Raw genomic sequence first — 23163 nt, 5'->3', positions numbered from 1 at the left:
CAGCTGGCACTTGAAGGGCTGAAGTGGCAGCTGCAGAAGTGCTCTGTTACAGATGGGGAAGCTAAGGTGACCTGAGACGTGGGTTTGTGCAATGCTGTACCACAGTCTTTAGGGCTTCCACCTTGGTCTGGACTTCCCAAGCCCTTGGCAGGGGCAGCTGCAGTCTCTGCCCCTACAGGATGCACAGCTCCCACTGGCAGCTTCTTTCAGTGAAAACTGGGTCAGTGCCTTCTCATCCTCTTCAGAAGGCCCTTCCTTCCCCCAGTGGGTTTGAGAGTGCTGTGCTGCAGCAGTGAAAGATCACAGATCACTCTGGCTGCCCCCCTGGGCACTGCTCTGGCAGATTGCCGCTATCGACAGCATTGATTTTAAACCGCGCGTGGCTGCTGGCGAGCCGTGTTTATTTAACTTCCCCCTCCTTGCACTGCAGACCCTGGACCCACCGTGCGTGGCACACTCCATGCAGAAGGGCTCCAGCGCTATGGCTGCACTCAGCCGTGTGTGAGAGCAAGGCAATCAAGGAGCACTGCCCATCTAACTACAACACTGGCTTTTCCATCAGCTCTCCTTCCTCCACAGGGCTTTTCTTGGGCAGTGATTTAAGGAAATTGTCTGGGTTGTTTCACATGAGGTGTTTACACTACACTTAACCTGCTTTAACCTGCACATGTTTCCATCCTGCTTTACCTAATGTTCCTGTTCAAATATAGATTATACTCTGATTGATTATAGTATTTATCCATCCCATACTTAAAACTGGGATACACAAAAGAAATAGTTTAAGCTTCTCTAAATTCTCTTTGTTTTATGCACTACTAGCATAAATTTACATATTTATTCTTTCATATCCTTTGAAACCTTACACTAGGCATTGTCTTGCCTACAGTAAATTACAATCAAAGCAGGGCTGTGACTAGTTTTATTTCTTGCCAGTCCATTTATGCTGGGGTAGAATATTGTGAAGCACATGAATAATTACATGTATTGTGCTGAGAAACTTATCCGGCCTCAGAAGTCATCCTGTGGCACAAACAGAAGTACTCCTGCATAGCTGGGCTTCAACACCAAGCTTGCCCTGCACAGATCTTAAAATGCATAGATACAAAGCTGTCTAGCTTGGAGAAGTTACTGAAGCGGCTGGGCAAATGAAAACAAGGCTCAGTATTTTCTGAAACTAAAACTGGTGATTTAAAGCATTTCTGCATCTTTATTTGTTTTTTGGTTTTACTGCTATTTTATTCACCTGCAGGATTATTCTAGCAGCTTTATGTGGATGTGAGACATTAACAAACAAGGCCACTGAGCCTCCTGTAACTGCAAACATATACAATCTAGAAAGAACAGGGGTAGACAGGGAATAAAGTGACATAAAAAGCCTGGGTATTGCTCCCCCAGAGTGGCCAGTACTTGTACCTTGGCAGAGGCGTGAGGTGAAGCTCCCTGGTCCAACAGGAGGAGGGCCACTTTTTGATTATCGTAGTGTGCAGCTACATGCAGTGGTGTTAAACCGCTCTAAAAACACATGCAGAACAAACAAGTGCTGTTACAGACTCTCTCCAGGGGAAACTCAGGAGTTTGGAAAATTCCAGTAGATAAGGTGAAAAAACACATTTGTTACTCATTCATGTATCCAGAGTCTTTGGGAACTTTTAGAATCAAAAAATAAAACAAATTTGGAAATCCTTCATGAGCTGTGAAAGCCCCGGTCACTTTTCCCAGGGAAGATGAACAGAGAAGCACAAATTTGTGCTGCCCCCAGGGTAAGGAAGTCACACCCTTGGCAATGTTTTCCTTTTACTGCAGTGGATAAGTAAACTGCCCCTTGGATCTGCAAAAAATCCAAGCTGGGCTGGTTTAAAAAGCTTGAGGTCTTATTGGCCTTTGCCTCCCCCCACCCCCCCGCCATGAGACTTGGGGAAGCAGAGCCAGCTACCCAAATACTCTGATAAGGACTGTCAATAGTCTGGACAGGAACACAGGGGAATGGTTTGTCTCCATTCCCCTATATGTGACTGCAGAGCACATCACTTTGTTGTCAATTAATGACAATAAAAGTCACTTTGTTGAGAGTTTGCTGGCTCTTGGCAGTCCCAGCAGCAACTGGAATACCACATGAAACCAATTTCAGCTAAACCCAGGCTGTGGATACTAGTGTGATGGTAAGTAGGTAGGAAGACATAAATAAATTATTATCTGGTTTGAGATGTTTGCTGTGCAAGTGGCAGTGGTTTCTTCTGTCCTACCTTTCCAGAAGCATCAGGAGATGCATTCTTCTGAAGCAGGAGGTTGGCTACCTCAATTTTCCCATACTTTGCAGCCACATGTAGTGGAGTGAATCCTTTCTGTAAGAGAAAGCAGGAATATAGCACCCTGGGCACTCTTTCTCAGGGCAAACAAGGTTTGTCTCTGATCTGCAAGGATGCAGCTGCTTCTATCCACCCCCTTAGATAGTCCTGAGTATAGGCAGTAAGTCTGCAGATTCCCAAATGCCCTGTGAGGTCTGGAGGCCCTTCCTTTGCAGGGATAACCACTATCTACTTTTAACAAGGGAAGAGTCCGTTCCTTTCTTCACACTACCAAAGACCCGAGGGCAAGCCCATCAACACCCGCCTGGAATTTCTGCCCTGCATTCCTTCCATTCCAAGAAAATGCATGTCTGGTCTCTGGGCTGTGTTAAACATCAGGTCCTGAGGTACAAGCGTGAAGCTTTGTACCCTTCTAATAAAATGTAGCTCACACACTGTACATGTGTATGACTCCTGCAGAATTCCATCCACAAGCAGCCCCTGCTACAGGTGTGCTCTACGGTTCTGCCACTCACCTTGGTGATGATAGACAGCGATGCACCGTGATCCAAAAGAACAGCAGCTACATCTTCGTGCCCTTCCCGAGCAGAAAGGTGCAGGGGTGTGTAGCCTGAGGTGGTGGCCGCGTTGGGAGAGGCTCCCTGCTGCAGCAGCTGCTGCACGATGTCTGCCTTCCCCAGGCGGGCAGAAATGTGCAGCGGCGTTTGGTCATCCTAAACACAGAGGGAACAGCACAGGCCAGCGTGAGGAAACTGCCCCTCACACTGCCACACGAGGTATTTGCCCATATTCTGTCACTTTTCAAAATTGCACATGAGCATTAATGCCATGTAGGTCTCAGTGAATGAATGCTGCACACTGGCTTTCTCTGTGTCGTATTATAAAGATACCTTGCTCTTTATGAACACATCAAAAAATATTCCAGACAGTGACATAACCCATAAAAGTTAATAAATTGATCAATTTTCTTCCTTATCTGGATTTGCCTCACTTTGCTTTGGAGACCTCTCTTAAAACAGAGCTAGTGCATAATTCTGTTCCTCACATCTTGATCTCTTTTATATTTCACAGCAACATTTAATAGCTCCATCAATTATTGCCTGGAAACTTGCATAAAGTATCATAATTTTTGTGCTTTTTTAACTGGTGAATGATTGTTTGGTATTTTGCAGTTAAATTTTCTGTAAGTGTAACTGATGACAGAGCATGGTGTGGAAAGTAATTGTCATTTTCTACTTCTCATTCAGAAGACAATAATCTGAATAGTTTTAAGTATGGCATTTCCCTGACATGAATCACATGGTTTATTTCTTTTCCTTCACTGAAAATATTAGGGTGTTGTGACCTTGTTCTGAGCATTTAAGACATAATTGCTCACCTCTTCATTATCTTGTTTTTGTATTTTTGTCCTCCCCCTTCTCTGATGTACAGTTTTTGGATTAAGCACACTATCATAACAGTGTGGCCAAGCATCCTTCTCTCCCCATTTTCCCCTGCTGAATTCCCTACCTTTTGAGAACTGTCCTGCAGTTCTGGGCTGTTCTCTGCAAGGGAGACTTCTGCCCATGCCTGTCCTACCGGAGTGATTTTACACCTCTGGATTTAGGATAGGAGCAAGACAGGATATAAACGCTGCTCCTCTGCAGTGGAATTCTCTGACTGGGGGAGAATCTTTGTGGTTCTTAAATTATTCCAGTTTGTGCCTGTTCCCCACAAATTTCTCACAGCTGATGTTAGCACTGGTGTATAACCTACTGCTTGAATTTAGTTGTTATTTATGATAACAAACTGAATACAGGCAATGGCAGTTTGCACAAATTAAATCGTTCTGTGAATTTACTCAGAAAATATTTGCATGACTGCTTCTGAGCATGAGCTGTTCACTTTCAAGACTGTCTTTGGAGATTTACAAACCACATGAATTGTCAGGCTATAGATATCAACCACATCTATTGTCAGGCTCCTTGCAGATATAAAGTGTACCAGCCAGAAATATTTAGTCAGAGTTCCTTATAAGTAGACAATCTTAACAACAAACTTACTTGTGACACAATTCACAGATAATTTCACAATGAAAAATAGTTCAGTTTTTTTTATGTTACATTTATTTTATAACCAACTGGGGAAAAATATTTTCTGAGTTTACCTATTAAGGCTGCTATTTATTGCACCCATTTATCTCCTTGCCCTGCCTGTTTCCTGAAACTCTTTGAGTTCCATAATTTTGCATGTTTCTTCATGCCTCTTGACCATTTCTTTTTCCTCCACCCTTACCTTCCTCAACTGCAATTGTTTCTATAGGATCTGCTCCTTCTTTCCAGCCCTCTGCTACATCCCCTCACTGTGCCTCCTTCCTTTAGGTGATGATCTTTTGAAGTCTATCTATTTTTGAATATATATAGGTTGTTGCTTTAGGGACATGACAGGGGACACCAGAAGCCAAGGGTTTCCAGTTCTGCTGGAATAAAAGCAGATTTGAGGAACTCCTCTCCCTCCTTAAATCCCACTTCAAAACAAAACTCTTCAAACACATGATAATTTATATTAAACATTAGGATGGTATCAACCTGACACCTTCTGCCTTGTTTCTTACAGATCACTCATGGCTACAGTAAGAGGGTACATAACAAAATATCAGTGGGCACCACAAAGGCTTGGCTTCATCCTGAAGGGCACAGACAAGATGAATGCGAGTCCTTGCTTTGTCCAGCACAGATCAGCCAGGTCTGTTCCACCTGGGCCATCTCCTCACCTTGGCTTTTGCCTCCACCTGGGCTCCGTTCTGTACCAGGTACCGGACGACCTCTGTCTGGCCAGCTCTGGCTGCCATGTGCAGCGCTGTCTCTCCTCTCTGCACGCAGCAGCAAAAACACAACAGAATTAACAACACACTGCAGGGAGAACAAACACCAGCGTGCTTCATAAACACAGAAATACCAGCGACCCAGCTCAGAATGATCTCCACTAGAAAACTCTGCTGCACTTGTCTGTAGGATGTAACATTAAATCAATATTTGACCTGACACTGTGTGCTGCAAAGCAACTTATTGCAGGGTCAGTTCCCAACTCAGTAGTGCCTTTGTTACTATTTTTTGCTGAAAAGAGACAGTGCAATTTTTATATTATTTTCATTTTATTAGCAATGTTAAAAATTATATCTGTTTTAATAGAGCTGAATTTAGTAAAAACTGTATTTCAAATTGTATATTCGGGCAGACATATATTTGGCTTTCCTTCTGTAATGTCTTATGCCTCTACTATCATTTGGTATCAAGCACTGAGGTGGCTGAATACGAAGAAAAAAAAATACCATTACTGAGTACATTCATCTAAGGCTTCATGGACTTAATGAAAGACAAATCCAAGGAAACCAGAACAATTCAAGAGGGAAAACGGTTTCTATGTTTTTGGGTATCAGGGTTTCTTCAGGTACAAACATCTGCTAATTAACAAAAGGTGCTGCATTTTTACATAGTTTAATAGAATTAGCAGGTGAGGACTTTTACAAAATACCGTCATCTGGCTGCATCTGTGTATGAAAAGTAAAAAGGAGGCCAAACTGATGAAGAGGATCAACATGCTTCATGCTTCTGGCTTCTCTTCCTCTTGCCAACTTTCAAATACCCATCTAAGAGCAAGTTCAGTTTTTACACGTGCCCTGGGAGCCTTGGGGCACGCAGCACACAGCCGGCAGAGGAGGCTGGATGGACACAGGCAATATGTCCCCACAATCTGCTGCAATCTGTTGAATTTGCCTTAAATGGCAGACCCCCGAGGTCTTGGGAGAAGACTGCTCAACAGTCCAGCCCAGATCTCAAAAATCACATCTGAGAAGCTACAGTATGTTTTTGTTCTTTACTTCAGAAAATCAAGAGATTAGAGCCTGCTTAGGGTCAGCCCCTTTGGAAATTTCCTCAACCTGCCAAGCATCTCCCAGGTAGGAGTCAGCAGGCTGCACTTTGCCATGACTCCAGCACCAGCCAGAGGTGCTATGGAGGTGGGTGGTAGACAGCAGAATTAGGCACTTGATCCCAGTGCTGCTCCCAGATATTATCACACATTCATTCCCAGTCCTGCCTTGCTGAAAGGAAACCTGTGACTCACCACATTGGTAGTGTTGGGGGATGCTCCATGATGCATTAGCTGTGATACAATATTTACATGTCCCATGAAGGCAGCAACATGGATTGGAGTTAGGCCCGACTGAAAAACAGACCAAAGTTCCATTAAAATACTTATTTCCACATACCTTTTCGAGAATGTCATGAGGAGAACATAAATTTTTCTAAAGCGAGTAAAGCCAGCTGCTTGCTCTTCTGAGAGGGTTTTATCTTCTTAAAATCACATACATGTGCTTAAATGAAAGGGCACACAGGATTGGGAGCACCTATGACTGCAGTTCATGAGCAAACATATAAACATTCTAGGAATTCAGTAGTTCTTCATCAACAAAATCAACCATAACTAAGCAAGATTAAGATTAGGCATTTGCTAAATATTGTCTTGGAACATGAGAAAAAATATATAGAAGCATTTCTAGTACTTTCTGAAACATTCAGCTTGTGCAAAAAAAGATCACCATCATGAATCTGCATCACTGCCCTTATACAGTGAAAGCCCAACTGGAGAGAGAGGGAGAAAAAAGGGAGCTGTTATTCACCAGGGCATGACCTCAAGGATTTTGCTTTAAAAATCCAATCAGTAATTAAGATTTCCCCACCTAGAATCACCCTAAAGCCTCCTCAAGCTGCTTCTGCACAGCTGCACCAACAGTCAGACAGAGCCTTCAGAAGGGCTTTTTGCTACCAAAAGAAGGAGAAAGCTCAGTGGATCTCTGGAAATCCCCATGATTTAGGCAGCCTCCCCACAGGTATATACAAGTCCCAGAGGGTAGAAGTGAGGAAAGCATTTATCTTACTTTCTCATGCACAACAGCAAACATGAGCAGGAAGGCAGAATAACTGGCCGAGTGTGTAAATTCTTTTACCTCTTTCAAATAATTTAGTAAATGCTTTTAAGAGTTTTTAAACACTAGTCTGGAGCTACATGAACTGTAGCCAGGGCAGACTCCTCTCCCTCAAGCAAGCCAGGAAGGGATCTGTATGGTTTGCTGCTGAATGGTTAGAACAACCCCACTCACATTAAATCAAATTCCATTTTGTGGAGATGAACTATTCCCCATTGAACCTTCTTTAATCCATGGAATTCCCTGTCATTTTCTAGCATGGCCCATTACACAGTGGTCACACATTCATATATGTGATCTTTCCTCACCTCCTAACTTGGTACAATATACATACATGGGGATGAAAATTCCCATAGGTACTGAATTAATCTCAAAATTATTCCAAGAATTGGGTGCAGACTTTCTCATGCTGACTGAAGTGACAGCATATTGATTTCTGTCTGGCTAATTTGTGATATATGATGGTGGGTGAATACAACTTCTTTGTGGAAAGCCAAAACAAGGTCTGAATTAAACCACCCTTTAAAACAGGACTTGAGTAAAGCATAGCCTTCACCTCGATGTCTGTAACAGAGCAAATTTCATCCTTAAGGCCTTAAATTACAAAAAGAAAATTGGCAGAAATGGTAGATTTTAGGAAGTTATTTTTGTTACATTTCGCTTGTTATTTTCACTGCAATCCCAACATATATCAGTTTTTTTGTGATTCCTTAGGGCAACTGACCTTATTGTTCAGTTTTATTATTTCATAATACTAGTTGGAAATAATTGTTGACTTAATTGGTCCATGTTCTTTCAGAAATACTGAAATATTAATCAATACAGATACAATGAATTTTGTAAGAAAAGCAAAGACAAGCATGGAAAGACCATTTCTTACCTCAGTTACAGCTTGAATTGATGCACCGTGCTTTAGAAGAAGTTCCATTACTTTTATTCTGTTCTTCTTGCAGGCAATGTGAAGAGGTGTGAAACCATTCTGGAAATGAGAAAGAACACAATTTTGATGCTCTCATGTAATGAAAAAATAGAACTGCCTATGGAATTCACAAAATAGATTTTTCCATTTTAAAGGAAGAACTCCCAAATTTATTTTGGTATTACTACATTTTTAATGTATTAGAAAGTAAAAATTTATAAGAAGATAAAGATCTATTTCATATCTCCAGTTGTAATTATGAAATATACTGCCCACTCCAATAATTACTTATTAAAAAATCTCAGTTTATGCAAAACTATCTGAACCTTTTTTGCTTACCTTTGAACTGGCTAGGGTTTTCTGCTGGAGTTTTTGGGAATTTGGGGTGGGTTTTTTTGGTTAATTTTCTTTCAACCCTTTAGAACTGCTGGTAAAAAAAGCACTTTACCTTTCACAGGCTCTGGATTTTACATCTAAACTATTTTTACTACTTGTTTTATTTGTTTGTTTTTTCCATTAATTCCCTGTCAGCTTACTGCAACTAGAAGTGTTTTACCTCTTCCTTTAAAAAGATGTGTGCAGTGGGGTGATCATTAGAACTATCATCTTATTTAGTGTGAGATGATACCACAGGAAAAAAAGTAAATCAGGAAATAGGCTGTCTAGAGCACCCACAATTGGTGCAGTAACATCAGAGCACTGAATGCTGATGCTGCTCAGTACAACAGAGTCTGCAGAACATTCTGACAACAGCTGGCAGAGCTGATCCTTCAGATCTGATCAAAATTATCCTTTTTTTATCTGCCATATAGTAAATATTGTATGTTTTCATGATGTGAGGTCCATGTCATTGTCTATTCCAGGGTAGCAGCTCTCACCCCTCTCTTTGGCAGTGGACAATATCCAGGGTGAGCTCAGCTGTGTTTCAGATATCGTAATAGCTTGACCTCAGACACCTGAATGCAGGCTGATCTGCCCCAAAAAACACAGGGGCTTGAAGAAGGAAATCTGTGGAGCCTGTGCTGCCTTCAGAAGAGTCAATCCCACCTGGCTCCTGAGGGTTTCAGGAGCTCACAGAGCATTTCAGGAGTTGAATGAATGAGCATGAGGCTGTGAAACCAATCAACCCAATTCATGTCAGAATGTAAATTTGTTTGGAACAGTTCTTGAAGAACAAATCAAAAACATTTTAAACAGAATGGACTGAGATTGCAATTTGAACAAAAGGTATTAATGTATTCTGTTTGTATGCAGTTTACCTGCACTAATGTATTTTGCTGCTGAAGTTGTTTCTAAAGTAGAAAGGCATATGACTCCATTGACATAGAATACCACAAATACTCATTATGTAACTAATTCCTACCTTTTACTGTTTCACATCACTGAGAACTTATGAAAATTCCCTCAGTTTTAAACGTCACTGATTATTTTCTCTGTACAAACACTTGGAAAATAAGGATTCTCTCCATACGAAAAACTACAGCAGTTATGTCTGCACCTGTTTTATCTACTCATCATCATAAAAACCTATGAGGAGGAAAAAGTGCTCTAGTTACACCAGAAATTAATAAATCACGGCTGAATTTCTGCAAGCAAAGGTCTTCTCTGATTGCAGGGTACGTTATTAACACTTTGAACCTTGAGTGTTTGTTCTTGGGCTGCAGCACATCCTCTCTGTCAGCCACCAGCTGGCAGAAAACAACTCCCAGTAAATCCCAGCACAACTTTGCAGGGATGTTTGGCTGTGAACAGTGCCCTGCTCAGTACTCACCAGTGCTTTGGCATTGGGATTAGCTTTCTTATCCAAGAGAACCTTGGCGACTTTGTAGTGGCCGCAGTGGGCAGCAACATGCAGCGCCGTCAGGTAGTCATTGGTGACATCGTCCACAGGCACGTTGTGCTGGATCAGGAGCTGAACACAGTTTAGATGATCCCCTTGTGTTGCCATGTGCAACGGAGACAAACCATTCTGCCAACAGAGAGACCCAGCACGGATGGGTTAGAAGATGCTCCGAGAAGGGAAACTCCTCCGCGTTGTTCTTGGAGTGTTTGTTGTAGGAAGAATTTTACAAGCCCAGAGAGAAGCCAAAATAAACTTAACATGTTCAGTGTGAGGATGGAGGTTCTTACTCCAGAATTTGAAGCTTGTTTGGTTAGAGTTTGTAGGCAGCCCCAGACTGAAAAACCGTCATAACATACCAGCCATGCTCTAAATGTAGTTTCCTTCCACGGCATGCCTCAGACAAGCTGCTCAATTTACATGAGGAACAGCACTTTGTGACTTTTAACACCCCAGCCAGGGAATTTGCTGGTTTTTAAAGCAGAATTAAAACTCGCCATTCTAAATGTGGCCTGTATAAACCAGGCATGGCAGCACAGGTCAGAGCATCACCCTGTGAAATCTACAGCCTTCCTTCATCCCTCCATTGGTGTTTTACTGAATTTGGGTTGTACACATGCTTACACCACATTATCCAACTCTGGAAACCACTCTTCCCAGTCCACAGTGGTAAAACACCAAAAGCTTCAACTGGGCTAAAAATCTCTGAATAAAACCTCCATGCTGTGACCTACCAGCAACAGTGGTAAAGCTGTTCCACCAGGGAAACCCCTGAGAGAGACTCATGCACCAGTGAATCATGTCTTGCCATGTTTAAAATACTGAAAAAAGCTGCCAAAATATATTATATTTCCAGAATAAAACCATGAGAGAAAATTCTCAAAAATTGAAAGGCCTGACACTATTTCATGATGAAAGATTAAAAATATACGCCAGAATGAAAGAGCCTTTGTTAGCAGTGGTACACAGCTCCTCCTCTCAGCTGTAGGTTTTTTTTTTTTTACTCGATTCTTCTGATGCCAAAATTAGTTTTGAGTGCAGAAGCTATTCTTGTAGCAGCACACAATAGTTTATAAGCTGTAAGTGACTGCCAGTACACTGTGTCTGCATTGGGGAACACAAACCTTTGCTCACAGACGCAGTGCCCTCATGTGACCGCAGCCAGCAAAGGCAAAGCAGCGAAGCAAAACCAGCCCAGATCTCGGGCTCTGAAACAGACCCTTCCTGTGGGAATGCAGGGCATCCCTCTGGCTGCTCTGGAAGGTCTGGGACCCTGGCAGGGGGTCAGGAACCCCCCTGGACAGAGCCCCCCGAGACACTGTCTGTGATCTCTGTCCATGGAAAAGAGTTTTCAATCTTACAGGATGAATTACAAGCTCTGAGTGTTTGATATAAGTAATAATTAGTGTGGCACGGGTGCAAAAGTAGAATTTTAGAATTCTAGATAAAGGGGTTCAAAGGGGACAAGATGGAGGAAATTGGGTGTGTCTTGTCCTTTTTCTCCTTCTCCATGCCCTCCACGTTTCACTGTAGTGTTGGCATTTTTCTATTGGTTTAGGCTGGGGACACACTGTTCAATGTAGGTGACAGATATTGGCACATTATTGTAAATCCAGCACAGGTAGTTTCTGGTATTTAATGTTTGTAACATCCCACTGAGGGCAGAGCCCCACACGCTGCCCTGCAGGACAGAGCTGCGGCAGGGCAGCAGAACATGTTAGAGATAAACAGAATAAACAACCTTGAAACCAGCACAGACAAATTATGGCTTCTTCTTTGGTAGCAGGGCAGAAAGACAGAGACTTGCTACAATCTCGGGATCATTTAAATACCACAGATTCCATCACCTTCCCTCAGCCATGTGACAACAGCCAGAACCCAAAAGAAAGGTGGAAATACGCAGCGGAACAATATTTGAACTCGAGATGGAAACAGGATGGTGAAAGCAAACTGGCGCATCCTGTCAGAACTGGAGAGCAGTTTACTTGCAGCACTGAGACACAGACACTCTCGGACACAGTTATATCTTTCAAGTAAGATTATCTCATGGGCATCTCACTTGTGATTTATGTTGGCTTGGATAAGCCTCTCTCCCATTCCCAAAGGCTACTATAGCAATTATCTGCATGGAAGCTTGATACTAACAAGGCATTTTAAATATTTTCACTGTCTTCTACTGTAGTTAGCAGTAGAACAAAAAAGATTAATTTCATTTGGTCACCGAGTCCTCCTGGTAACAGTTTATAACTGATGATGCTTTTTAGGTGAGAGTAAAAAAATAATGAAACTTTAAATACCATCCCGCTCCATTTTTATAAGAAAGATCCTTCAGGTGAAATGTGTTGTTCTTCACAGTAACAGCCAATAAACCATGCCTATTAATGGAGTAAGAGATTGAGAAGTTGATATGAGACTCCCTCATAGTAGAGACTTGTACCAGAAAGACTAATATGGATGGAAAAGAAAAGAAGAAACAGCCAATTTGAAAAATCAGCAAAATACTTGATAAAAATCTGTCATGGACAAGAGAAGTGAAGAGCTAGCCAGACCTCATGCAGAAAAGTAAGAGACAAGACTGGATGCTAAAGAATATTAAAAAGACAAAAATATAATTGGAAAATTGTCTTTTGTTATACCCTAAACAGGCTTATTTCTGTTGCAGTTGATGATACTCCATAACCTTACACAAATCAATATTTCAATACCACATTCAAAATAAAAATATTACATGCAAGAGTGTTCTCCAGGCCCATATCCTTCTTGTGAGAGACAACCCAACAATGACCCTAAGAAGTGATCTGGTGCTTTAGGATGGAGCTACTTTATAAATACTCTTACATTACTGATTTTTTTTAAAGATTGCCAAGAAACTATTAAAAGGGAAAAAAGTTCAAGATTAATCAAAGATATTGACCATTAAGGACCATAAGGTCACACCATACCTTAAAACAACCAAATAGAAAAATCTCAGAACAAAACAGGGCCATAGAGATGGTACAAAGTATCAACTGTCTGACTAGGTAAATCTAAAATTACTGAGCTTATTTTGTAGCTGTGTCAAAGAGCTTTAATCTGGGAAAGTGCCATTAACTCTAGGGTGAGAAAAAAGAAAAACACAAAGAGCCAAAGAAGTCTGGAAAAGCAGCAATTAAAAAAAGATGTACAGCTATTAACAGGAATGTAATTTTTTTACATCCAAAATCACTGGCATGTTCAGGACTAGAATTCCCTTTTCATTTTGCCTGTAGAAATCCCCATATAATTCATTAGGTCCCCGCCTTCCCTGAAAATAAATCTAAGGATCTTCCAGTGCACAAAAGGGTCAGCACTACACTAAACCATCTCTAGCAGGAAATAGCTATCAAACTGCAGCCTAGTTATTATTCTGAAAGAGTTTTATATAACATGAGAAAACTTTGTGAAGTTCAAATTCTTTCAAAGATGTGTCCTATTTCCAATAATATATGATTTAATTTGAAGAGAATGGAGCCACTTATTTTTGCAGAGGACAGTACTGCAGTTTAGTGCCAAATGGATGAATTCATTTATGCCATTCAGAGGTACATCCACTTCCTAGCTTACCTTCTGAAAGTGGTAAAATTAACACATCAGAAGGAACTGCAGGAAGTTCTGCACTTTCTTCTGTTCACTTTTTAACATGTAACAGCTTTCCCTCTTCCAGAGGGGGCTCTTATTTTGCAAAAGTTGTTTATATAAGCCTCTGCAGATCAACATCCAGTCTGTCTCTCAGCCTTAGGCAATTTCTAACCCACTATCCCATGTAATCTGCCTGATTTTGTCTAGTGAACTCAGGCTAGGCTGTGTGAGTCTGATCAGGGAGAGCCACAAACTCAAAAGCTACAGTCCTTGAACAGCAGCTTAAGCTTGGGGATAACACCTGAAAATACAACACTCAACAAAGAAATGTAGTTCCTTAGGAGAGGTTTTCATTTACAATGGTGGAAATGGAAGAAATAGGGTGTATGTTTATGTGGATCTCCTTTGGTTTGGTTCGTTGTTGTGGGGTTTTTTGTTTGGTTGGGGGTTTTGTGGTTTTGCTTTGGTGGCGGTTTGGATTTTTTTCCTTTCCTTTAAATAAAAAAAAAAAAAAAAAAGAACTTTCCAAGAGGGTGAAAGAGCCTTTCTCCCTGGAGTATGAGCTCTAGGCTCTACGAGTGGCAGATGTGGCCCAAGGGGTTCCTAGACAGCCCCTTGTGGTTCTCCCCTGCTCATGGAGTTTGCAAGCTAGGACTGGGAGCCCATGGAAATTCCACACGTAGAGGATGGGTGAAAACTGTCTGTCAGATTACCCATGACAGCCCTTGCCAGTGACTCACTGAGCAGAGGAAAGCTGGTGCCAACCTCCCCAAACAAATGCTAAATATAATCCAGTAAAGGGGGAAAAAAGGAGGGAGGAGAAAAGCAGAATATAGAAGGGTGCTGAGACAGAATAGGACAGGATGACAGAGAGAGAAAAGAAATAACAACGGAAAAGAAATGTTGCTGAAACACACTGGTTACAGACTAAATAAAAAAAAAACAAAAAACATGTAGTGGAAGGTTATCTTTGGAAAGAACCTCAACAAATTGCACAGCCCAAATGTCATCCCTGAATGGGGAAGCCATGGATTGCAGTGGTGCAAAGCAGGCTGCTGCTCTGAGATTTGAAATCAGCAGTAACAGCAGACACCACTGCCAGAAGAGTTCTGGCAAGTGCTTCCTTTAATGCCAGCCCTTGGGTCTAAAGCAATCTGTGCATCCTGGCACAGGTGATTTGAAATTATCAGGAAGAATTTTGCATGATAAACTGCAGAAAGCCAGAGAGGGGAGAATCTGATAATCAGGCTAAGTCCTTAGGAAATACGAGCTGTCTCTGCAAAGGGACATTGCTCTATTTTTATCTCTTGTCTCTTCTCTAGCCTTAGGGTAAATTGGTACAAGCTGAAGATTTATTGTAATCACTGTGTATTTATTCCAGGATAGACACAGAGTTCTTCAGCTACTGAAATTCTGAGGGATAGGGTTACCACACAAGCCTTTTTGGTTAGCACAGAAATCTTTTCTTGTATATCTCGATTTAACACATTTTACATATGCAGACGTGCTCTACATACGGCATTCACTTTGGAGAGCTCCCACACAGTTACTTTAAATAACTAAGAAATAGAAAAGTTATTGCCAAGCCCTTAAATATATGAGACATACAGAATTACATTAGGAAAAAGAAAAAAAAAAAATGTGTAAGGATTATCCCACCAGGAAAGAGTATCAGTTACCTTGGTTTTGGAAAGAATAGGGGCACCACGATCCAGCAGCATTTCTACAACCTGTTCATGGCCACTTCTTGCTCCACAGTGGAGGGGGGTCAGCCCATCCTGTGGGATACAGAGTTAGAACTGATTAGTGTCAGACATGCTAAAGTCTTGCACACTTTTGTAGAGAGCTGTGATGTCCCATGAGGCTCATTAATTCCTGCAAGGCGCTGCTCTTCTGTAAATGAACACTTGAACCTGTTTGTTCAAACCAACAGAGCACATTCTGGCTCTGATTTTCTGCATGTGTGAATAGTCATATCACACTGGTGCCCATGCAATGGGCCCCTTACAGGCCCTCACTTCACATGCAAGGTAAAGATGAGATTGCACTTCAGGTGCTTTTTGCCTGCATGCCTTGGAGAAAACTGTGCCTCTCATTTGTCAGTATGCATCGCAGTCAGTGGATAGTCAGTTAGTCTGAGAGGGAAAAAAAATCCTCCTCAGAATTTTTTATTACACTGATTTTGACAAGTGTACAGCAGATGAGAAAAGCTTCTTAATCCCAGGTGATGGAAGTATGTTGGATTCACTTCTGTCTCACTGTGCAGACTGTGCTATGTGACCTCCAGCTGAATGACTGGCCTAGAGTCAAGGCATACTGCCCATACCCCTTTTGGAATACTTTGCTTAGTAATAGTCAACATTCTACTGCTTGTTGCAAATAATGATGCCAAAGTTTAAAGAAACTTTGCTTTTTCAATTTACAAGTCACAAAGGAAGGGGCTTTTCTCTGGTGTCTTCCACTACTCTTAAAACATGTATGTTGTATTGTCTAGAATAAGTATGTCACATCATTTTAATACAAGGGATTATCTAAAATTCCTTCTTACATACTCTCTTCACACACATACACTTCCCCTCCATTTCTGTATGATAGCAAGTATTATTAAGGCACCTCCTTAATAATACTTTTCATGTGGAATTATAATATTCTTCCTTGGTAATTCCTAAACCACACTCTACTGGAATATCAGCTTAAACCCTGCAAAGTGTAGAGGGCAGCCAGGGAGAGGGAGGAGCTGGTTCAGAGAGCATTACATTCTCCAGCTTCTACATTTTCGCCTGCTCCTGATAAACCTATAAAAGATAACGGCTAGGAATTGTCATGATAAACTTTTCCTGGTACTTTCATTTAAAACCTGTACGGTTCTCATTGTGCATGTTTTTCCATTTAAAATAAGGCATATATTTTTAGCATAGATGAAAATAAAAATTTGGTTCAGACTTTAGTCCCTTAACACAGGGAGTTATTTGTTCCCACAAGATGAATGCAGCTTGGCCCACAATGCTTCTTACTGACAACTCAAGTCAATTCTATTGTAATTTCTGTTTCTTCCTGCTATTTAAGCCCATAAAGTACTGGGAAGTGCATCTTGTTAAAATGATACTACACAAATTCAAGATGTATTGCTCAAAACACTTAAGACAAAAAGATACCAAAACCCACAAATTAAGCATTTTTTCAGCTGAGTTGCAAATGTTTTGCCATAGCTTCATAAGTGTTTAAAATGGGTAATGCATATTTCTTATACCAGTAGCTCCCACAGGTGAGGGCATTTCACGTACCGAGCAGACACAAACATTTGATATGAAAATATCACCTACAATAAAAAAGAAAACTTGTATATGAAAGAAAATCAAACCCAGCAAGGCTAGGTAACTACAGACCTGTAGGCAAGAGCCGAAAATCACCATGTACATTAGATTGTTCACCCTTTTTACTTCCTATAATTATCACATGCTGCTGGTACATCAAAGTCAGATACTCAAGCTGGTCAGGAACCAAAGTTAGAGACAATTTTCCAGATTTAACACCTCCCTAGGCCATTTCACCAACATGCCATGGTTAGCTCACAGAAAATGAGCCACATTTGATTATCTTCCTGTACCAGCCTAGACCCTTCCAGTGCTCTCAGAGCACAGCACTCACCCCTCTGTGGGTATTTCTGGCTGACAAGGCTTCTATGGCTCAGGAGGAGCAAGAAATCATGCTTGGCCAGCTGGACCTTATTCTGGGCCACACAGCTGGACCTCATTCTGGGCCACACAGCTGGACCTCATTCTGGCCACACAGCTGGACCTCATTCTGGGCCACACAGCAGATGCATCACATGTGACACAACAGGACAATGCACAGGGGTGCTCGTCAGGACAGCTGATCTACAGCTATTGTTCACATGATGTCAGGTCTCTCTCTGCAAAGAGCAAATACGCTCCAAGACAGATCATTTGGCTGCACAGATTTTTTTTTTTTTTTTTTTTTTTTTGGGTAGTTTCAAAAAGCACTATTACTGGTTTAGTTATTTGGTACATGACACTCAGAGCAGGTAAAGAAATGTGCAGGGGCAATCTGAAATGCAGATCAGAAAGACATCTTTTTCTGAGATTGAAACAGATTGCCATGAGCTCAGCAAGACTTCACTGACTTTGTTAGGAGATTTTCTAGTTGCTTATTTACTCTTAACATAGACTATACTATGTGAAGCATAAAATATATTACATGTATTAGGAAGCAGACTTGCCTTAATATGAGTCTGCAATGGCTCAGAAAAACCATTACAAACGATTATGACAATAATCTGCAGATTAAGGACTCTGTAAGTATGCACTGACATGATAAATCATATCATCTCTATTATCTATCCCTCCAGAGAGGCTGAGAGCAGCTTCAGCAAAGCCAAGAGGACAATAGGAGGAGCTATGATTAGGTACAAGCTTCCCATTAGCATTGCACACCCATTTCTGGGGCTGCTGCCTGCTTTAGCTTTTATTTTAAACACACACACAGACACAAATGAAACCTAAGCATTGTTTCTGGTCCCTGTTGACACTCAGGTGCCTGTGTAGCTCCCTGATCTTGTTACACTGGACCCTAAACTGTCCCAAGACTGAGCTTTCCTGCTGCTGTGTGTTTCCTTGTGTGGCTTTAAGGGAGCCCTGAGCAGCGTGGGGCCAGCACAGAGCAGCCTCCTGGTACTCCCGAGCTGCCTCTTCCCTGTCAATGCTCACCCAGGATTCCCCTTGCACCACAGCATCCTCTGGGCTGTCTCCCAAAGCCACAGCAGCCTCAGGACCACAGCGCTCACATCAGTGAGCATCAGCTTCTAACCCAGTCTAAGAGTGATGAAACCAAGCACAATATCCAGCAAACTGAAATGTTTTATAAATATTCAGCAATATTGTCCGAGTTTGACAGCCTTGGCAGGAGCAGCAGGCACTCCAGTCCCCTGGGCCAGAGGTAACAGCACACATTCCCAGAAGAGCAGTTCCTGCTGCCTCCAGGGTTTATCTGCTGAGGGACTCTCCATGCACACACTCAGCCCAGCAGGGCTCTGCCCCACAGCCCCTCCATGCTCCAGGTCTCCTGAATTCTTCACTCCACTGGCAAACTATTGCAAAGTGCCCCTTCTGGGCAGTAGGGCAACCAGCAAGGTTTGCTCTCCCTGCACGTGAAAGCACACTCAGAATGCCAAGGCAGTGCTACTCCACTTATATCTTAATACATGTGGTTTTTCTGCAGCAGCTTATGCATGATCTGATGCATCTTCAAAGAGCATATCCCACATGTTTGCATGCAGATATGTGTGCTGGGCCTGTTGTTTAGCCGCAAAATCAGTAGAATGAAGATTATAAACACTTACTGTTAATCCAGGTTAAAACTTGCTTGCTGCCTGCTTCAGACTCAAATTCACTTTGGCATATACAGTATTAGACAGCCAAAGCAAATCAAGCTAATTTAATCAACCTCTCTAATTAAATTTTAATTTTTAAAGTCTTTTCTGGAAGACATAAAAAACATAATTAGGGCAACATTCAGTAAACACGTTACATGAGACATTAACAGGCCTTTGCCCAGAATCTTGGCTAAAAACCAGAATTATTAAAGCTGCCCTGGCAGCACATAGTTCTTGACGGGTACCCCTAAGAAGTCAGTACCCAGCTCCAAATACCAGTTGCTAGACATCTCACACAGAAAAAGAAAACAGAGGGAAGATGAACAGCTGGTTAAAATAAAGAATGCAACATAGCATGAACTAAAATGGAAAAAAAAAGGCATGTCTGAGTCTCAAATTAGTTTTAACATAATTTTTGGGATGTGTCTCACATGTTCTCTCAATTCCCAACTACAGTGTGCAGGTGTGTAAGAGTATAATAGTGCTCATCAAATCCCACTCCTAATGAATCCAGAGAAAGTGGGAACTCCTGGATTACTTTTACAGTAATTTAAACAGGATAAGGATTTAGCCCTTCGTGTTAACCTTTTGTGCAGTACTTCAGCACTGCAGTTTCCTGAACCATCTGTCAGCAGCAAACGCAAATGCTCATGTCAGTGACTAAGGAAATCATTACCTCAACTTACTTATTACTCAGGAAAGGCTTTTCATTAATTTATCTGTAAAATGATTCTTTTTGTGAACAACAAAAAAAACCAAAAAAAGGCATTACGTGGAGAGTATTCCAGTATCCCATACAGAGGATGGATTGCAGGAACAGACCACAAAATACCAACCAAATAGATAAATCTGTCCCATTTAAGAGTCAGAGTAGCAAATCCTGGCTGTTAGTGTTTGGTCAACAACACAAAATAGTATGTTCTGCATTCTGATTTAAAGGTGAAATACAGACATGAAACAGGAGAAACAATGGCCTAAGAATTTTTCCCCTGAGCAGTAGACACCAGAAATTTCAAGATACCTTTTTATCCTTTCATAAGGGTACAGAACCTTTGCCGTTTACCATTAAGGAAGTATTTTGTCTTCAATAATCAATCTTTGAATTAAATAATATCATAATGTCCAAGACAAAAAAACCCTATCCTGACAGAATAAAAAAATCTGCTTATCTCTTACATACAAAAATTCTGTTACTCTCTTAAAAAATAGGAAAAAAAAGAGAGAGGTCTCACACTTATAAATATGGCACTAGGAGACTCACTTATTTTCACATGGAAATCCCACCTGTTATCAAGCTGTGTGTGCATTCAGCACCTGCCCCTCACAGAACACACAAGGCTGGGCTCTGCCTGGGCATCCAGCTGATAAGCAGAACTTTGACACATGTATTAGGGAGACAGCCTCAGCTGCTCTTTGCCTTTCAATGCATTCAGCAGTGGTGATGCTGTTGTAAAGGATATGACCAGAGCCTTTGCCATCCTGTATTTTTGTAGGGCCATTCTATATCTGGGACATTGAAAAGAAAAAGAGTGATAAAAAAAAAAATTACGAAATAAATATATCTTGATTGTTCAGCCTTGGAAAACAACATTGGGTCAGGTTGGAACAACAGGAGAGATTTAGCAGGAACATGTGTTGTGCCAGCTCAGAGCAATCAATCTTTGCTATTGAATATGAGAACCAGGCAGGCACTCCTGAAACAATGCCCTTTGTCCACCCAGCACCACATCCCTCTCAGCTTTTTCTTGCTTTTGGTACCGATTTCTGAGCCCTCCGGCGCTGTTATCCCGCAGCGCTGCGAGGCTCCGGGAGCCGCCCCGGCACGGCCCGGCCCCAGGCCCGGCACGGTACAGCCAGGCCCGGCACAGCCCGGCACGGCCCGGCCCCAGGCCCGGCACGGCCCCGCAGTCCCGCACACCCCTGCCGGCCCCTGCGGAGGATGGGTGGTTGGGAAGCAGCCTCTGGGGAGAGCCAGAAAAACAAACCCGTGCTTCGTGAACCGCAGTCATCGCTGCCTTTTGCCTCAGTGGGAAGCTGTGCCAGACTCAGGAGCTGTTAATGCTTCTGCCCTCTTCCTAGATCCTGTTTCCGTCCCAGCCTGTATTTTTAGTTACATAAATTATCCCAGTGTCTGACCCCGAGTTTGTGATAGAGGAAATGAAGCAGAGCACGGATTTTCCTAACTTAAAGAACTAACTTGACTCCTACTATTTAAAGTACTGGTCCCTAATGATTTGGACTGCAGTGGGCCCTTGCAGAGGGAAGCAACTAATCCCTCACCAAGTCCCTTTCTCCCTGCTCTGTCCCTCCCCACCACAAGGTAGAATCACACTCCTCAACCTGGTACCCCTATGTGGCACAGAGGAGGTTGGAATTTCAGTCCAGATACTGTACCCACCATCCACATTACCCAGGAAAAGTCATCTCTTCCATGCTGCCCAATTAGAAAAAAACTTATAAACATTTTAGAAAGAAACCATCAGCTACCAAAGGTAAAATAGAAGTAATAAGGAAGAACATGTGGAGAGAATGAAGAGATGACAAAATAAATTGACCCAGTTTCTGAATTCGACAGAGAAAAAAACCACGAATGTGCCTAACAAGCACTGCAGGAAATCTCAGAGACTACAGTAACCAAACAAAAATCTGTGAATACAAGAACAACTGTTGAAAAACTATTCTTAGGTTATTAATTTATTTCGCTTAGAATGATTCTGAACAGTAGAACTTCTACAAATGAATTCAAAGTGGAAAAGGTAGAGGCGATAAATTAACATGTCAAGAAAATATTATGGTCAGAAAGTTATTGGGACAGCTCTTGAGAGTTACCTCGCACACACAGAAGTGTGTTGGAAAGATTGCCCTGACAGCCCACAGCACCAGCACCACTAGTTCCAGACTTACTTCCAAACATTTGAACTTTTTCCTTCTCTCTCGCTCTTTTTTTTTTTTTTTTTTCCTGCTGTGGAAGTAAATAAAATATTTATTTACTTGGCTTGGTTGAGTTTTAACTCCAGCAGTTAGACATAACCATATGCATTGAGTTTCTAAGTCACTGAGGGCACTGAGTTAGGTGCCAGCCTGATGGAAACCATCCCTGTGCCTGACACGTGTGCCAACAAATCCCACACAGAGCCTGAGCTGCAGGAGGCTCATCAGCCACACCAGACTCTGTGACACTGCCTGTGGACAGTGAAAGGCAAACACATACTGCAGCTCAAAATTACCCTGCTAGCATTCAAATTCTGAAATATCTGACCTGAATTCTCATCTTTTAGCATCCTCCTGCACATTCACCTCTACTCCCAAACAGATAAAAGCAGCTCCTAATTAAACACTGGAAAGGGAACAAGGAAATTGTTGGCTCTAAGCTTTGCCATCCTTGGTGTTTCACACACTGCTGTAAGAGATGCAAAATGTTAGTATCCGACTGCAATAATTTCATTAAAAATAAATGCAGTGCAGCTGTAGTAGCCTGCTGGGAAGATGAATGATTTAAGCTCTACAGCAACACACAGGTCAGAGGCAAAAATTCCACACAGTCACTCACAGCACTCACACTTGAGCTTACCCTTGTTTTGGCATCAATTTTAGCTCCTCGATCAAGTAGGAGTTTGACCATATTTGCATTTCCCCTTTTTGATGCAACATGTAATGGCGTGATATCATTCTGTGGAAGAAAACAACATGAAAATAAATATGCATTTGTCTGTCTTTAATGAATTCCATTTTTGGTTTGCTCACAGAGTGAATTATGCCAAATTTGCTAAATCATAACACAGTTTGTTTTCCTGGGAGCATGAAAGCAAAGAGAAGCTGTGTTCAACCTCACATGTGAATTACTGGCCTGATATCTCAACCTGCACTGGGTGAAGACAGAAGTCAAATTATTGGTAGGGTTATAAGATGATGTGATTGTGCCTCACCTCACAACTTTTGCTTAAGGGTTGAACTTAGGCAATTTTACTGAATCTTAGCAATTTAATCCAGCTGTGATTGTTTATGAGACTGTAGTGATAAGGATTTGTACCTCAACTTCACCAGCCTTGTAGGAGCCATAGAAAAATAAACAAAACCATTATATCTGCAGATTTCATACAGAAATTATTACTTATTTCTGAACATTATCAGCAAACTCTGAAA

The 23163-nt window shown here is 41.8% G+C and overlaps 1 protein-coding gene across 44 annotated transcripts in view; it reads right to left on the bottom strand.

The window, feature by feature from the left end:
- The window catches only part of ANK3 (ankyrin 3), a 335104-nt gene that overhangs the window by 94948 nt on the left and 216993 nt on the right, over nt 1–23163 (bottom strand). For all 44 annotated transcript variants that reach the window (XM_072930929.1, XM_072930957.1, XM_072930930.1 and 41 more), the window contains 9 exons: nt 22592–22690; nt 15308–15406; nt 9963–10160; nt 8153–8251; nt 6411–6509; nt 5059–5157; nt 2822–3019; nt 2244–2342; nt 1414–1512 (listed from right to left, as the gene is read on the bottom strand). In XM_072930929.1, coding sequence (XP_072787030.1) covers nt 1414–1512; nt 2244–2342; nt 2822–3019; nt 5059–5157; nt 6411–6509; nt 8153–8251; nt 9963–10160; nt 15308–15406; nt 22592–22690 — 1089 coding nt within the window. The remainder of the gene's footprint in view (nt 1–1413; nt 1513–2243; nt 2343–2821; nt 3020–5058; nt 5158–6410; nt 6510–8152; nt 8252–9962; nt 10161–15307; nt 15407–22591; nt 22691–23163) is intronic.

Source organism: Taeniopygia guttata, chromosome 6 (genome assembly GCF_048771995.1).
Source record: "Taeniopygia guttata chromosome 6, bTaeGut7.mat, whole genome shotgun sequence".
NCBI classification, from domain to species: Eukaryota; Metazoa; Chordata; class Aves; order Passeriformes; family Estrildidae; genus Taeniopygia; species Taeniopygia guttata.
The sequence above is the reverse complement of the archived record's forward strand: the minus strand, read 5'-3'. Positions and strand labels throughout refer to the sequence as shown.